We start from the raw sequence: 15,393 nt of genomic DNA, 5'->3' as shown, positions 1-15,393 counted from the left end.
TTTCAACGGGTATAAATAGCGCGCAGTAGGCGTCGCACGCCCAACAGTCGCTGGTCGTCGATCGGACGTTGTACGTCGTATAGTTGTTAGCAAAAGCTCCATTACTTGCTTTCGCCAACTATCGATCGCCCCGTGGCTATTCCTAGCTCCGTTTTCTAAGAAGACAACAACGAACAACCTATAATACAAAATGGTGAGTAATGAGAGATCGTAGAAGCGGTTTCTTTCGTGAAAATGTCGAGCCTCGCACGGAAGACGACGGCCATCTTGTAACGGTTAAACGCCGGCCGGTCACGGCATTTGCTATTTTAGCTCACGTCGTCACGCCTTTGTTATAACAAAAATTCATATCACGTATCTGATCAATTTTTGCTAATCTTTTGCTATGATTATCTGGATTTCTGGGATATTTCATCTATCTGAGTTTCTAGAATATTCCATTTAATGAATATTAAGAGTCATTGACCCCGGTGAGCCATTGTAGAAAATCAATAAACCTCCGGTCGCGTCCGCAAACTCATTTATTTCGCAAACTTATTTTTCACGGCTTTTTGTAATAAAAATTTGAGACTCAAAATCTTATAATATTAATGTCCATATGATTCGTTTAGCGTGAGTGCATCTCAATCCACGTTGGACAAGCCGGAGTGCAGATCGGTAATGCCTGCTGGGAATTGTATTGCCTGGAACATGGCATCCAGCCGGACGGTCAAATGCCGTCTGACAAAACTATTGGAGGTGGAGATGACAGCTTCAACACCTTCTTTAGCGAAACTGGTGCTGGCAAACATGTACCCAGGGCTGTCTTTATCGATTTGGAACCTACTGTAGTTGGTATGTATATTTCTATACGATATAATTTATTAATGTTAATACTTTGATAATTTTATTTATTTAAATTTTTGTGTGCGTATAGATGAGGTTCGCACTGGAACTTATCGCCAGCTCTTCCACCCGGAACAATTGATCACTGGCAAGGAGGATGCTGCAAACAACTATGCTCGTGGTCATTACACGATTGGCAAGGAGATTGTTGATCTTGTGCTGGACCGCATTCGCAAGCTTGCAGATCAATGTACTGGCCTGCAAGGTTTTCTCATCTTTCATTCGTTCGGCGGTGGCACTGGCTCTGGTTTCACATCTCTGTTGATGGAACGTTTATCCGTTGACTATGGCAAGAAATCGAAACTCGAGTTTGCCATTTATCCCGCACCACAAGTCTCTACTGCCGTGGTTGAGCCATACAACTCCATTCTGACGACACACACCACTCTTGAACATTCCGACTGTGCATTTATGGTTGACAATGAGGCGATCTACGACATTTGCCGTCGTAATTTGGACATCGAGAGGCCGACCTATACCAACTTGAATCGCTTGATAGGTCAGATCGTATCGTCTATCACAGCCTCTCTGCGGTTCGATGGTGCCCTGAACGTCGATCTGACTGAGTTCCAGACCAACTTGGTACCCTACCCAAGAATCCACTTCCCCCTGGTGACGTATGCGCCCGTTATCTCAGCCGAGAAGGCTTACCATGAGCAGCTCTCCGTCTCGGAGATTACAAACGCCTGTTTCGAACCGGCTAATCAGATGGTCAAATGTGACCCGCGCCATGGCAAGTACATGGCCTGTTGTATGCTGTATCGTGGCGACGTCGTACCCAAGGATGTCAACGCGGCAATCGCTACCATCAAGACGAAGCGTACCATTCAGTTCGTCGATTGGTGTCCCACTGGTTTCAAGGTCGGCATCAACTATCAACCGCCGACCGTCGTACCCGGCGGTGATCTTGCCAAGGTCCAGCGCGCCGTCTGCATGTTGTCGAACACCACTGCCATCGCAGAGGCCTGGGCCCGTTTGGATCACAAGTTCGATCTTATGTATGCTAAGCGCGCATTCGTTCACTGGTATGTCGGTGAGGGTATGGAGGAAGGAGAGTTCTCCGAGGCGCGTGAAGATCTTGCTGCGCTCGAGAAAGATTATGAAGAAGTCGGAATGGATTCCGCCGAAGGCGAGGGCGAAGAGGGCGCCGAAGAATATTAAAATGCGACCCCCCCTATCTCATGGCTTTGAAAATATCTCCATGTGTTTTGAAATAAAGTAACTGAATCCATTTGCAACGCAATCTTGCATCTAATCGATATATTCACCTTTCTTTCCCGAATCACATTGAAGTAAATGCTTCTTTGCTCCGCAAATATTGATTTATAATATTCGACGCAATGCTTTAGTATAACCAAGAACTCGATTTTGCAAAGATTACAATGCCATTAAGGTAACTTTAATATAAAAAAGATTTATCTTCATTTTAAATTTTTTGGTAAAATATATTGACAAAGTTTTGGATGTTTGTTGTCGTTATTCAAAACATGTTTTTCAAGTAAAATGTTTTTATGTGCGAGAGCAAGAAACTGATACTATTGAAAAAATAATTTGTATATTTTGCAATAATTCGTTTTACAATGATAATTTCATGATCCGATCCATATACGTTCATAAAAACATTTACATGATTCTTCAAATTTAACTAAAATTTACAATGCATTTTCTGTAAAAACATGCGTCTATATTTATCATGATCAACTATTTTTTTAAAAATTCAATGTATATATATATATATATATATATATATATATATATATTTTATAAATTCGAAAATTAAATCCGTAATTGATTTTTCAACATTGATTCAATCGTCTAATTCCAATACGAAATCTTCATCTTGAATATACTCTTCATCTTCGGAATAGTAGTCCAGGTATTCGGCGTGAAAATCGAAATCATCGTCATCATCTAGTTCATCGGGTATTACACCGCGATATAACATGTTGAAGCATTTAGATTCAGGATTTCGGAAGTGTAAGTAAGGCGCCTCGGGATTCAGCCGCGTGCCACATAACCAACAGAAATATGTGCCACAATGCGAACACGTCATCTTGTTGCAGCCATCCGATTTCTTCTCGAAAACAATTCGAATAATTATTTATCCGCAATTGAAACAAGCATAATCGTACAACTATAAGATAAATTTAATACCTCGATTGCAGTTTTGCAGTGAGGACAATTATGACTGTTATCATTGATCCAATTTTCAGACATGGTATTCTCCATCATCGTTTGAAGTTGTCTCTTCCCATAATACTTCTCCATTTCGGCTTTCTTTTCGTTACTGGCTGATTCGTATTCTTTCAATAATCGTTGTTTTTCAGCTATTAATGAGAAGTACATCACGTAATATACATTAGATCGTTATATAAAATATAAAAAAATTCAATTTATAACAAATTTTTGATTTAAAAGTAAATAGAACAAAAGTAAGTAACATTAATGATGTATGTAAAATGCAAATATCATTGGTAATATCATTGGATTTATATGCGCATACCTGAACTAATTTTACAGGGTTCTACACCATGATAAACCATCTTGCAACGAACGCAGAATGCGTATTGACAAACTGGACATCTTGCCATATTATCATCAGGATCGCGAGTTACCGGATACTGACAATGTCGTCTCGGACAATAAACTATATCCATCATGGTGTCTAACGTGGTACTTAACAGTAAGGAATCATATTTTGAGAATAACTCCGAACTTACCAATTCTTTTACCTACAACCAATGATCATAGACGCATTATAAAAATTTCATTTTTCTCGATGTTAATTGGCGCAAAAATAAGAACTAATTAACCGAAATAATTACCTGGCTAGGCGTAGCTTCAAACTTGCATTTCTCTTCAGGACAACAAATATTTTGTACATTTCCCTCCTTGATCCTCACTTCGAAATAGCCTCTGATGCAATCTTTACAGAAGATATGAGCGCAAGGCAGAAACTGCGTACAGTGCTCTCCTGATTTATCAGTGAAGCAGATGTTGCACGTATAAAAATTCTTTTTGAATTCGATCTGTTTCCGTTTCTCATTATAATCGATTAACATCTGGATAGGATTCCTACCGATTGGACAATCTAGAATGGCTCTTTTGTCAAGAACATTGGTTTTCTTTGACATGCCGCTCTCTCTGGTGGCCTCGCTGTTGCATTGCTTATTAGACTCGCCTGTTTCCTTGTTTGCTTGAGAGCCCTGCAATTTTTCCAGTGCTCTCTTGTAAGACGTGTACATGTGATCCATATCCAGACGGTCCTTAATTTTTAAGAAGTTGAGCGTTTCATCCTGGAGGAACTCTACCCATGTAAAGAGAATCTCTTGCTTGCTGCTCTCCCATAACGAATCGAGTTTTCTGCATAACTTAGACAGTACTATCGGATACAACCAAGAGGAACATAACATGAACGTAGGAGCAGACACGGATGGGTAATCCTCTGGTAACGTAACGTGTAATGTCAAAGGTGGTAGATATGAAATCTGTACTTCCTGTGCCAAATCCGTTTCGTGTCTCAGATCTTTATACGACAAGTGACACTTGGCCGGCAGATTCACGAATATTTTGAAGCTGCATTCATACTGGCCGTTCTCCTCGTGATACGAGAATTCCTCCTCATTGTAAATGCTTTCCAACGCGGTGATCTCATCCTTCTGTTTCTCGTGGTCCATCGACTGAAAGATAAGAACGATTATTGGATTATTAGGCATGAATTTCTTTTTGTATAAAAAAATTTGCGGTTCTTACCGAATTTCTAGAAATTCGTAGAGCGCACGATTTCGGGTCTTGTGATTAATCGTCTCGCACTTTGCAATCTAGCTGTCAAAAACGGAGCATGTTGCGTTCGACGGTACGAGAGAGGGTTATGCGTCCGTTGATTCTTGGGGTAATTTCACGTTTACCGAATGATTGCGAATTTACATCAAATCTTGCGCAATGCGACCTACGCTCACTCCGATGATCGTGAAGTGACAGGATGAAACGAAAACAGAGAATCTTGTTGGTTACCTCGTAAATAAACACGTACCGAGACTGTGCTTGAAAATCTATGACTAATGATGAAGATGACTGCGTGTAGCGCCTGCACAGCGTTCGACTGCCTGATTCAAGTGTTCACCTTTCTTTGCGATGCGAAAATAAAGAGAGAGGAAAAAGCATATTATATCTACAAAACGACGAATAACACATTACAATTATCGATATATCCTAATAATTTTTGTACGTGTGGGAAGTATGTCAAGAGAATCTACTATTTGGCAATATCGATAAAGTAACTGGACAAAGTAATGGGAAAAAAGGCGAAATTATGAAGAAGAAGAAGCGAAAATTTTTCTTTGTAAGAATCTGTGGCATCACTTCGGCAATATGCGCTAAATGTTTCGATAATATATTTTTTTTAATTTTCTTTTTTTTTTTTAGATTCTCCGTTTCGGAGCTCTCGATCGACCTGGTCGATTTTCGATAGATCGTCGATAGATCGATACGTCGAATATGGCGGCGCCCACGAGGCAGAAGATAAATATTTGCGGTATGCATGGTATGTGTTTAACAAGTGCGGTAACGATGCATCATGTCGCAATCGCGTTATCGGCGTAGCGAGAAAGCACCGGCTTTTTCTCCGCTTGTCGGAGCCAATCGCGTGTTGACTCGCGGGTGGGTGAGAATCTGAGATCAGTTTTACGGATCGTCGATGATGAATGCCGAGAACGATACTTGGAAGATGCTCTTCCCGGTATGCATCAATGCGGTGTTGTCCGCGATCGCATATGTCTCGACTGTTCGTCTGATTCCGAGAATAAAGTCCACGTTCGTTGCGGCTAATCTCTATGGCATCGACATGAGTAAAAGGAGTAGTGAGAAAGTGTAAGTGAGACGAGAATGCACTAAACTGTCACTTGAGTCTCAGAAATTAGACCGATCAATTCCTTTTTCTGTATGTTTTTTTAATTTTAATAGACTACTAGATTTTTGTGATTTGTAATTCTAATTTTATTTATGAAGTTTTATCTAAGAAAGTTGATCGTTTAGTTTCCGAGAGATTTATCTGATGTGAAATAATTTATTATTGTCGTATGTTTTATATGTGTCCTATACACAACAATGCTTTCATACAGCCGGTTTATTCTTACAGACCAGAGGCGATAGGTGTTGTCACTGGATGCTTATTTCTTATTACAATGTTCATATTTATTCCTATACCATTTACAGATTGCATAATTAGAAATGAAAACTTTCCACATGATAAGGTAACAAACATATCAGTTAGAATTAACTCTTCTTCTCATTGAGTCTGATCTTAGAAAATTAAATTAGAATTATTAACATGAAAAATAATTATAAAATAATTATAGAATACAATTAAAGAATACAAGATAAGATGTACAATATTATTGCATTTAATTTCAAAGTATATATAAATTTGTAGATAAGATAAAACGCTTTTTATTACAGTTTGTTGAATTTCTGGCTGCATTACTGTCGATATGTTGCATGTTATTTCTGGGTTTTGCTGACGACGTCTTGAATCTTCGTTGGCGACATAAACTACTTTTGCCTACTATAGCATCCTTGCCATTATTGATGGTTTATTATGTTAACTTTAATTCCACAATAATCATCATACCAAAACCGTTGCGACCCTGGTTCGGTTTTTCACTAGATTTGTGGATTTTCTATTATGTATATATGGGAATGTTGGCAGTGTTTTGTACAAATGCTATAAATATATTAGCTGGGATAAATGGTTTGGAAGTTGGACAAAGTTTAATCATCGCTACGAGTATTCTTATCTTCAACATCGTAGAATTATACAGCAGTCAGTGGAAGGCGCATCAGTTTTCAATATACTTTATGCTACCTTATATAGCAACTTCTCTCGCATTATTCAAATTTAATTGGTAAGTTGTATTAAAGAATGTCATTTCTTTCGATATAAAATTATTATTGATGATAGCAACTATTTATATCACGATAACGTATAGTAACTTATGTGGAAGGAGCGTTTTCGGATTAGGAAAGATTTGAATGTCCAAGCGTGCATAAGTTATATGTATAAACCATTTAACATTTATATTTCGTCAACGTAATATTTAGTGTATAAATTCGATATAATATTACATTAGTGTACATTGAGTATTGAGTATGAGTTAATATCACAGTCGGGTGCGACCAGTACGTCAGTAGTAATCTAATTTAGCGTAAAAATTTTCTACCAGCCAGTCGTACTTCCATGTATTGTTGAGAATCGTTTCTGGCGCGAAGTAGGAATCCCTGGACTTAGAGACTCTTAGAAGACTCGTTTTACCGTCCAACCATAGTCCGCTACCTATTAGGTCCTCGACGAACGGTACATCGATAGTCTTCTCGATATAAATCTCCTTAGATTGGACTTTATTGCGAAGACCGATAATAATATTTGCGGGCGCTTGACACAGATTGCAATACCACCCGCCGTAGTGATTCAAATCTCCTATAACTAATCCTAAAATATCTCTTTCACTGGTATCTCCGTCCAACTGCTGTCGCAGCACAAGCGAGTTGGATTGATAGGCGTTGCACATCAAGCCGACAGTATATGCGCCGAGCGTGATCGTTGTCTTGAGTGGATGCTGCCAGAAAAAGCCGTATATCGACCATCTTAATCTAAACCCAATGGGCTGAGGCCAACCATCATACACTTTAAGGAACATTAATGCCCTGGAATTCAGTATCTGCTCCGGTTCTGTTGTTACATAGATATCGTCGTCTTTTAAATTCGACACCACAGTCTTGATTTTATCCCAAACATATCTCGATATTATTCTAGATGGTTTACGAGACTTGGACGCCACGTTGATGTATAAAATCTTCTTCTGCTCCCGCTGCAGCAATCCCTTAGATAACTTATGACGGAAGTTGTCCTCTGCGTTGTTGAAATCGCAAATTACGAAAAGATCCACCACATTGTAGAGTTCCTCTACTATTACTTCGGCAATCGCCGAATTGTAGTCACTCAAGAAAAAGGTGTGAATAATGTGTCTGGCGGTCTTACGACGTTTTAGACTGACATTTTGCTTCGACGCCATGATCGCTCTCCATACGACTTCTGGCTGTCCGCAATCCAAGCCGTGCCACCCGTGATTGCAAATACATTTTTCCAAATGCTCATTGCTTTTCATTTTATGCTGGTCCACTCCAAACTTCCAACATACGGTACGATTGTATACTTCAAACAATCTAAACGTCTTGACATCCTTCAACGTTACCTCCCTATTGATTGTCTGGTAGATTGGTGATTTTTTACGATTGCCCTGACTCACGTGCAATTCCTTTAATAAAACAAGAAACCTTTAGTTTTAGAATATTTCGAATAAAATTATTTATATTGCCAATCGCTAATTCACAGCACCTGTGACGCCTCGAACTTGACAAAACTGACGGATGCACGAGTCGTTGATACAGCTAGCTCGGCTGGCGGAGTTGTGGCTACGTAGACCATAACAATCAGAACTTGTAATACCAATAGAGTATACAGCAACGCCAGCTTCCCATCTAGACGGACCTGCATGGCACCAATCCCTGTGCTCAAATAATTCAATTTCTCATCTTATATTCCTGGAGAGAAATCTTGCTCGTTATCTGAGACATCTTCGTTGAAATTACAATCCCATGAGCATTATCTGAGAACAAAATCAGTAACTTAAATTTACCTTTTTATCTGAATTTTATTCAATCTTCAATTTTTCTTTTTGGATCCACAATATTTTTTGCATTATGCATTTCTACCCGAAACCCACTGTAGACGATCTATAATTCGTATTAGAATACAGGATGGAATTCTATTTTATAATAACTTTATGCGCCACGCAATGTGTAAAGAACAATTGAAAAATCGCAATGAACGCGCGTATAAACTGCGCGCACACACACAAAAGGATTTATTCTGAAATCCAATGCGAATTATAGAAAATTTTAACATGAGAAATTTGTTGACCTGATTTCTCAACATGATATTTCTTTCATATATTCCCGTATATTTGTCTGATTCATCATTCATGATATTCTTTTCAGTCGTGTGAGATAAGCGGAATTCGCGTCACCGATCCGCTGCATTGCAGGGAATATCGCCTGTCGATTGGATTCCGCGCGAGTTAAATATCCCGGCAATCTCCGCCCCGTACGCGTGTACTCCTCGCCCACAACATTATTATATAATAAGGCACCGCTCACAATGCTGTCTAACGATGACGATGGCGACGACAGCGACGACGCCTTCGACGATGATCTCACCAGGACCCCGTGATGCTCGTATGATGACGTCACCGCGATACAACGTGCCATTTAACTCGCAATATCCGTAATTGCCGGATACGCTGATTTTGACGGCTTGTCGGATCCCACGATGACTATACGATGATCGACGACCGGCGACGCCGCGTGATACCGCGCATATCTCTAGTCCCGTCGATAGTCGCTGCTTGACTCAGGCGGGCTGACTAGCCGCGGCGAAGGAGGAGCGCCCCCCGAGATCCAGGTGCAACTTCTCTCCCTCTCCTCCCTGACCGGGCGCGCACCGCGACGACGTGAAAAACCACGCCCGAGTGCCGCACCAAGCAAGCGAGCGCAAGCAAAATCAACCAGCCAGCCAGCCAGCCGGCGATCCCGCCCGGTGCTGGTCGACGAACACACTCTCGCCGATCGTGACTATTTGCGAGGCGCACGCGTCTTACGGGGGCATCTCATCTACTGTAGCTACATACCACCCCTCCGTTCCTCCGCTCCATGTTGCAATGCATGAGTAATCTGTTCTACAGACGAAGCGGACCCGCCCATGAGTCAGAAGTTGGATCATTAATCCGACGAGAATTAGTTAGGCAGATAAAGCGATAGTTTTCGATGTCGCTCAATTTCTTTCCTTGCAATCAGACACGATTCTCAAGATTCACGCGTTTGTAGTCATCATGGTGACCTCTTGGTTCATGAAGCAGTGGCGCGATGTCTCGATTTGAAATGTCCCCTCGGGACGATGTCCCACGCGCGTTTACAATTTTTATTTGTATAGAAAAAAAATTTGCGTAATATGTTATGTAAAATTGGTATATGTAATATAGAATTGATGAATTGATAATCCGCTCTGTAATTTGTTACGTGCATAAATGAATATAAATTTATAAATATATTTTACAACATTGAAGGAATATTACGTATTTTGTAAAATTGAATATACATGGATTTTGTTCAAGGTATCCATCACAAGTTTTCGTGGGCGACACGTTTTGCTACTTGTCAGGAATGACTTTTGCTGTCGTCGGTATCCTAGGTCATTTCAGTAAGACAACCTTATTGTTTTTTATCCCGCAGATAATCAATTTTCTGTACAGTATACCGCAGCTGTTTCATCTTGTGTCATGTCCTAGACACAGATTACCAAAGTAAATTTTGAAAATAAGATACCGTTGAAAAATTTTTTAAAATCTACATACATATTTTGTTCGCAGATATAACAAAGAAACGGATAAATTGGAACCTAGTGTAACTATATTTCACAAATCGGAACTTAATGCACTTGGTATGATAGTATAATTTATTTTGTAAGGAAAAAACTGCTCATATAATTATTTAGAGAATTATATCTTTTATCTAATTAGGAAGATTATTGACATGGATATTAAAAACATTTAAATTAGTAAAATGGCAAGAAGATGAGAAAGGTATTATAATTTGCAACAACCTAACTTTGATTAACTTTATACTGATCCATGCTGGTCCAATGAGAGAACCAACACTTACATCCATATTATTGATAATACAGGTAATTTTTATTTAAATAAGTAGATATAATTAAAATATACACAAAATTAATATTTTTCAGGTTATCAGCAGTATGCTGGCATTCATTATAAGATATCCTTTGGCTTCCATATTTTATGATGTTTAAATAAATACAAAAATGCTTATTATATTTTTATGAAATGTGTGTGTGTGTGTGTGTGTGTGTGTGTGTGTAATTAGAAGATAATGATATTGTTCATACAATATTTCTATTATTTTTTTAGAAGCTTTTTTTAGAAAATAGAGATTTATTAAAATATATTACAACTGTAAAAATTTCAAATTTATTACAATTATTATCAATATGATGATATAATTTCTACTCCCTTCTAATAGAATTTCAAAACTACATTAAAAATTTTGAAGGCCTTTCCTTAAATTGTATGATTCAGGATATCAAAAAGTATATTATAAATATTTAATACATTATTTTCTGCACAAGATTAAGTAAGAAATAACCATAGAGCTTCTCTAAAAATTATTATAAAAAATAAATTATGTATCTTGATTAAAATCTTGTATCTTGATTAAAAACAATTACTCAAAAGAATTTCATGTGAACATATGAAATATTCTGAACAAAAATAACACTGATAAATGTATTTCAAAAATTAAAAATTCACAAGCATTATTACACACACATATATATATATATATATATATATAAAATTACTTAACACATAAACTATTTGTGCAAACATAAAATCTTACAAAGTAGAATTTGAACAATTCTAAAAAAAATTCAATTAACAAATTACTTTAAATTTTTGATAATAATTGAGAAATATCTCACTTTCTGATATAAATCAGAGTGCATCGAATACAATCAAAAATAAATTCCGCTAAAATTTGGTTTTCTAATCTAAAATGATACAATATAAAATACTTGTATTTTTGAGATACCCTGTTGTATTAAAGGTTGATATGCTAACATAAAATTTGATTCTTGCAATTTAGTAACGGTGTGTATTCTTTTATTATTTCTGAATAATTTAGGACATGGAATTCGAGTTAAATTGAGTGGATTGTCTTAAATCAGAATTGACATCCATACCTAAACGTCTCTTTATATTAAGTTGTGTTTTCGCAGCATATCTCAGGCTATATATGTGTTTCAATTCCATACGAGTGCGACAGAATATTAAAGCTTTGTCAAATAATCTTATTGCTTCTTCTAAATTTCCTCTATAAAAAAAAATAAATATATTTTTATTAAAATATTAGATCCTTCATGCAAATCTTACAAGTATAAAATAAAAATTATATTGGAAATGTACCTTCGTACTTCAATACTTCCTAATGATTCATATGCAAGTTCGCACTTTTCATCTACTTCTAATGCTTTGTGAATATATTTCACAGCCTTATCAACATCCTCTTTCCACTGTAGTTGCAGTAAACCTTTTTGAACATAGATAATTGCATTCTCTGGATCTTCTCTAATTGCTTTATCAAAATATGCATCAGCTTTTTCAAACTGTCCAGCTTCGGCCATCATCTACAATTGTCCAAAAAATTTTACCATAATACATATACACCAATGGTCATGTCATAACTTTTATATATATATATATATATATATATATATATATATATATATATATATATATATATATATATATATATATAGTATATTACTTCCAATTATTTCTCTTAGGAAATTACAAATAGCTATACATACCTCAGCATACATTATATGACAATGTATATATTCAGGAGGATTTGGATACATATCAAAAGTTTTCTCAAAATCTGCCATAGCCTTTTCGGCTAATTCTTCGTCTCTATTTAAAATTGCAGAACGATAATTCATGTAACATTTTTGTGCATATGCTATGCCAAAGTTTGGATTGTAATAAACAGCCTTTTCAAAATCGCTTTTAGCTTCATTTATTCTGTTCATGAATAAATTTATCTAACACAGAATAATATTATTTACATTATTTTACAATGCATAAATCCATATAGAATGTGAAAAACAAATGTTAATGCATACAATACCTGTCCTCTATGATAATAAATATCACTATATTCTGGATTCAGTCTAATGGCTGCATCAAAATCTTCGAAAGTGTTGTCTAATTTCTCAGTTTGCATGTAGAAAGCTGCTCTTTTTATTAGAGCATTTATTTTCACATTATCGGATGTACCTGTGTTGTTTAATATACTCTCAAAATCTTCCATTGCAGCTTGGTGTTCGCCCAAGAGTAGGTAAAACGTAGCTCGTAATAGTAACACTTCTATTTTAGATGAAGGCAATGTATTAAACTCGGGACTTTGAATCACCTCATTACATAGTGGTATTACATCATCGTAATTCATCTCTATTAACGCTTGTAATGGTCTCATGAAAAACCTAATAATCGAATAATGACAAATATTATAAACACGTTAAAAAATAAACATTACAATTATCAGAAACCAAGTCTTCCGTTTATACTTTGGAACTCTTTGTAGATGTTGAAGTCTAGAAAACACCGGATCGTTAGGAAAAGACATAATGTAACTTTTGATAAAATGTTTACTTGGCATTATAAACGTTTTGTTTTTCAAATTTTCTGTGGCGCTTTGTTTCCCTGAAAATAATTTGTACTTTTCAGTTATTACATTTTTTTCATTTTATTTTATGAAGATAATTTTATTTAATACCAAATGCTTTCAATATATAATTTACCAAGTTTCTCCAAAATTTTATCCGCCATTGAAAGGGAAGTATTATTTGTAAATGCTTCATAATAACATGCAATAGTTACATCTTCTAAAGCTGTTTCTAAATCCCCTATTTGTTCCGAAGCACGTGCCCGACGTAGCAAAGCTTTTGCATATTTTGGATTTAATTCTAATGCCTTCGTACAGTCTGCTTTTACAGCACTATAGCTTTTCTATAAATCATACAATATTATAATATTATAATTATTTGAAAAGCAATACTTATATATATCGACTTAGATAAGATTCAAATTCATATTTAGCATTATTATCAATTTTATTACCAATTGTTCATATGCAGCTGCTCTATTTTGATAAAAAGTTGCAAGATCTTCTACATTCTCCTTTGGACAAATATCAATGGCTTTGTTATATTGAGCAATCGCCTTGTCATACTTTCCTGTCTTGAAATATACATTCCCTTCATTTTTATACCTCTGCGCCTTTTGTAAAGGAGTCTAAAATAAAGAAATTTATATAGATCAATCATGCAAATACTTTCTTTTATATCTGATAAAGAGACATATATATATATATATATAAAATACTGTTATAGAAGGTATCATATAGACAATCATTTCATTGAAATTATATCGTTTTAAAGATTAGACAATCTATATTGTATGTTAAGAAACTCTAGTTTAATTAAAAAAGTCCATTTATCTTATGTAAACTATTTTATAATCTCTTGTTGAAGTTCAATATATCTATGGATTATTTATTAAAAATTATCATTCATGAGAATAACATCCAATAATACAGTTAACTGCCAATGAATACAGGGAAACTATATCAATATGTCACTCTTTATTCTTCATATTCTTCATAAGTTAAAAGGCATTAAATCTTGTCCATGATACTAGAAATTGATCCAAGATTTTGGACAGAGTAAAAATTAATCAGTTGTAATGGATATTTCAGCTAATGTATCAATATAATTGGCTAATTCTTCTCCGTCCAAGATTTCAGAGTGATTAGTACAATGTACGATATCTTCATTTCTACCAGATAAATGGATTTTTTACAATTAGATTTTGAGAACATGGTTTTAACCTCTGGCTCAGCCATGGGGGAAGGCACTTTTGGTGGGCAATCGCCATCGATGGAGATTTGTTTATCGGCAGGCGCACCGTTCTTCTCCTTGGCCGTCACATCACTCCTGTACTTGTCGCGTCCCGGCTTGCTGCTGTTATCGTTAGTCCTGTTTCTGTAATACATGTAGCCGAGACCGATAGCAACCGGGGCACCAAGCACCAGGGCAAGCTGCCATTTCGGCAGTGGACTACCGCTCGAGGCGGTCATTCCTTTTAGTATTGTTAATTGCGCGTGAATGATAACGATGTGTGATACCGGGCACCACCAGGACGACGAAGATGGAATCGACGACGACGATGATGACGATTGAAAATCTCTCACGACGTAAGAAACTATGAGATTGTGAGAGCAGGAGATGCGAAGACGACGATTATGCGAACCACTCCCCGGATTCGATTCTTACCGCGTTACGTTGTAGACAGCTCTTCCACTCATTCTCGGCACCGACGAATATCGCAGATGGTTTGCGACGGTTCTGCGGAAGTCTCGTGAACCTGAAAGATTCGTCATGCATCAGCGCCCCCTCGGCGAATGTCTTTAGAAAAAGAAATCGAAGAAACGTATCAATTTCTCTTTATCTTTTTCCAATTCTTAAGATACCATTTTATGGATCGCTCTATCGCTAATTTTCATTGATCACGTGATCCAATTAATTATCAATCACCAAAGTATTAGTAAAGGTCATCAACTTTCCTAAGGAGCTCGGAGATAATTAATGAAGAATATTGATATTATCGACTACTGATATGATTTTATGATATTTAATATAAATATTTGAATAACAAATTATTAAATTTATGATCGTCATCCTGATGATTCATGTATAAAATACATGTGCTTTGAAACAAAAGATTAAAATGACAATAATAATGTAATTCTTTTTGATTT

The 15,393-nt window shown here is 36.5% G+C and overlaps 5 protein-coding genes across 5 annotated transcripts; 2 read left to right on the top strand and 3 right to left on the bottom strand.

Moving 5' to 3' along the window:
- Window positions 1–21: 21 nt before the first annotated feature.
- On the top strand, window positions 22–2,128 carry LOC105428491 (tubulin alpha-1 chain). The gene is made up of 3 exons (XM_011640845.3): window positions 22–193; window positions 612–834; window positions 917–2,128. The coding sequence occupies exons 1-3, from the start codon at window positions 191–193 to the stop codon at window positions 2,044–2,046; spliced, it is 1,356 nt and encodes a 451-aa protein (XP_011639147.1). The 5' UTR covers window positions 22–190; the 3' UTR covers window positions 2,047–2,128.
- A 295-nt stretch (window positions 2,129–2,423) lies between these two features.
- LOC105428495 (E3 ubiquitin-protein ligase RNF14) lies at window positions 2,424–4,781 on the bottom strand. The gene is made up of 5 exons (XM_011640848.3): window positions 4,639–4,781; window positions 3,711–4,565; window positions 3,389–3,617; window positions 3,040–3,212; window positions 2,424–2,959 (listed from the first exon to the last, which is right to left on the bottom strand). Exons 2-5 carry the CDS (start codon window positions 4,560–4,562, stop codon window positions 2,693–2,695), a joined length of 1,521 nt encoding a protein of 506 aa, XP_011639150.2. The 5' UTR covers window positions 4,563–4,565; window positions 4,639–4,781; the 3' UTR covers window positions 2,424–2,692.
- Window positions 4,782–5,085: 304 nt separating this feature from the next.
- Window positions 5,086–10,829, top strand: Alg7 (Alg7 dolichyl-phosphate N-acetylglucosaminephosphotransferase). The gene is made up of 8 exons (XM_011640847.2): window positions 5,086–5,227; window positions 5,311–5,754; window positions 6,023–6,137; window positions 6,343–6,788; window positions 10,113–10,301; window positions 10,368–10,438; window positions 10,518–10,681; window positions 10,742–10,829. Exons 2-8 carry the CDS (start codon window positions 5,582–5,584, stop codon window positions 10,805–10,807), a joined length of 1,224 nt encoding a protein of 407 aa, XP_011639149.1. The 5' UTR covers window positions 5,086–5,227; window positions 5,311–5,581; the 3' UTR covers window positions 10,808–10,829.
- On the bottom strand, window positions 6,935–10,117 carry Mgat3 (beta-1,4-mannosyl-glycoprotein 4-beta-N-acetylglucosaminyltransferase). Its single transcript, XM_011640846.2, has 3 exons — window positions 9,100–10,117; window positions 8,279–8,549; window positions 6,935–8,198 (listed from the first exon to the last, which is right to left on the bottom strand). The coding sequence occupies exons 2-3, from the start codon at window positions 8,435–8,437 to the stop codon at window positions 7,068–7,070; spliced, it is 1,290 nt and encodes a 429-aa protein (XP_011639148.2). The 5' UTR covers window positions 8,438–8,549; window positions 9,100–10,117; the 3' UTR covers window positions 6,935–7,067.
- Window positions 10,830–11,653: 824 nt separating the features above from the next.
- Tom70 (translocase of outer membrane 70) lies at window positions 11,654–15,003 on the bottom strand. The gene is made up of 8 exons (XM_089080768.1): window positions 14,464–15,003; window positions 13,695–13,868; window positions 13,376–13,583; window positions 13,142–13,277; window positions 12,703–13,057; window positions 12,383–12,616; window positions 11,979–12,199; window positions 11,654–11,886 (listed from the first exon to the last, which is right to left on the bottom strand). Exons 1-8 carry the CDS (start codon window positions 14,710–14,712, stop codon window positions 11,694–11,696), a joined length of 1,770 nt encoding a protein of 589 aa, XP_088936894.1. The 5' UTR covers window positions 14,713–15,003; the 3' UTR covers window positions 11,654–11,693.
- Between the last annotated feature and the right edge of the window lie 390 nt (window positions 15,004–15,393).

This window comes from Pogonomyrmex barbatus, unplaced genomic scaffold (genome assembly GCF_055798465.1).
Source record: "Pogonomyrmex barbatus isolate J1 unplaced genomic scaffold, ASM5579846v1 scaffold4, whole genome shotgun sequence".
Taxonomy (NCBI): domain Eukaryota; kingdom Metazoa; phylum Arthropoda; class Insecta; order Hymenoptera; family Formicidae; genus Pogonomyrmex; species Pogonomyrmex barbatus.
Note: the sequence above shows the minus strand (reverse complement) of the source record. Positions and strands in the feature narration are given on the sequence as shown.

Excerpts from the sequence above, each read along its gene's own strand:
- Tom70 (XM_089080768.1), bottom strand. The coding sequence starts at position 14,712 with ATGACCGCCTCGAGCGGTAGTCCACTGCCGAAATGGCAGCTTGCCCTG. Across the intron at positions 13,869-14,463 it reads CCCCCATGGCTGAGCCAGAG|ACTCCTTTACAAAAGGCGCA; the intron begins GTTAAAACCATG and ends TCTTTATTTTAG. Across the intron at positions 12,200-12,382 it reads GTCATATAATGTATGCTGAG|ATGATGGCCGAAGCTGGACA; the intron begins GTATGTATAGCT and ends GGACAATTGTAG.
- Alg7 (XM_011640847.2), top strand. The coding sequence starts at position 5,582 with ATGATGAATGCCGAGAACGATACTTGGAAGATGCTCTTCCCGGTATGC. Across the intron at positions 6,138-6,342 it reads AAAACTTTCCACATGATAAG|TTTGTTGAATTTCTGGCTGC; the intron begins GTAACAAACATA and ends TTTTTATTACAG. Across the intron at positions 6,789-10,112 it reads GCATTATTCAAATTTAATTG|GTATCCATCACAAGTTTTCG; the intron begins GTAAGTTGTATT and ends ATTTTGTTCAAG.
- LOC105428495 (XM_011640848.3), bottom strand. The coding sequence starts at position 4,562 with ATGGACCACGAGAAACAGAAGGATGAGATCACCGCGTTGGAAAGCATT. Across the intron at positions 3,618-3,710 it reads TTGAAGCTACGCCTAGCCAG|GTAAAAGAATTGGTAAGTTC; the intron begins GTAATTATTTCG and ends CATTGGTTGTAG. Across the intron at positions 3,213-3,388 it reads ACCCTGTAAAATTAGTTCAG|CTGAAAAACAACGATTATTG; the intron begins GTATGCGCATAT and ends TCTCATTAATAG.
- LOC105428491 (XM_011640845.3), top strand. Across the intron at positions 835-916 it reads TTTGGAACCTACTGTAGTTG|ATGAGGTTCGCACTGGAACT; the intron begins GTATGTATATTT and ends GTGTGCGTATAG.
- Mgat3 (XM_011640846.2), bottom strand. The coding sequence starts at position 8,437 with ATGCAGGTCCGTCTAGATGGGAAGCTGGCGTTGCTGTATACTCTATTG. Across the intron at positions 8,199-8,278 it reads TCAAGTTCGAGGCGTCACAG|GAATTGCACGTGAGTCAGGG; the intron begins GTGCTGTGAATT and ends GTTTTATTAAAG.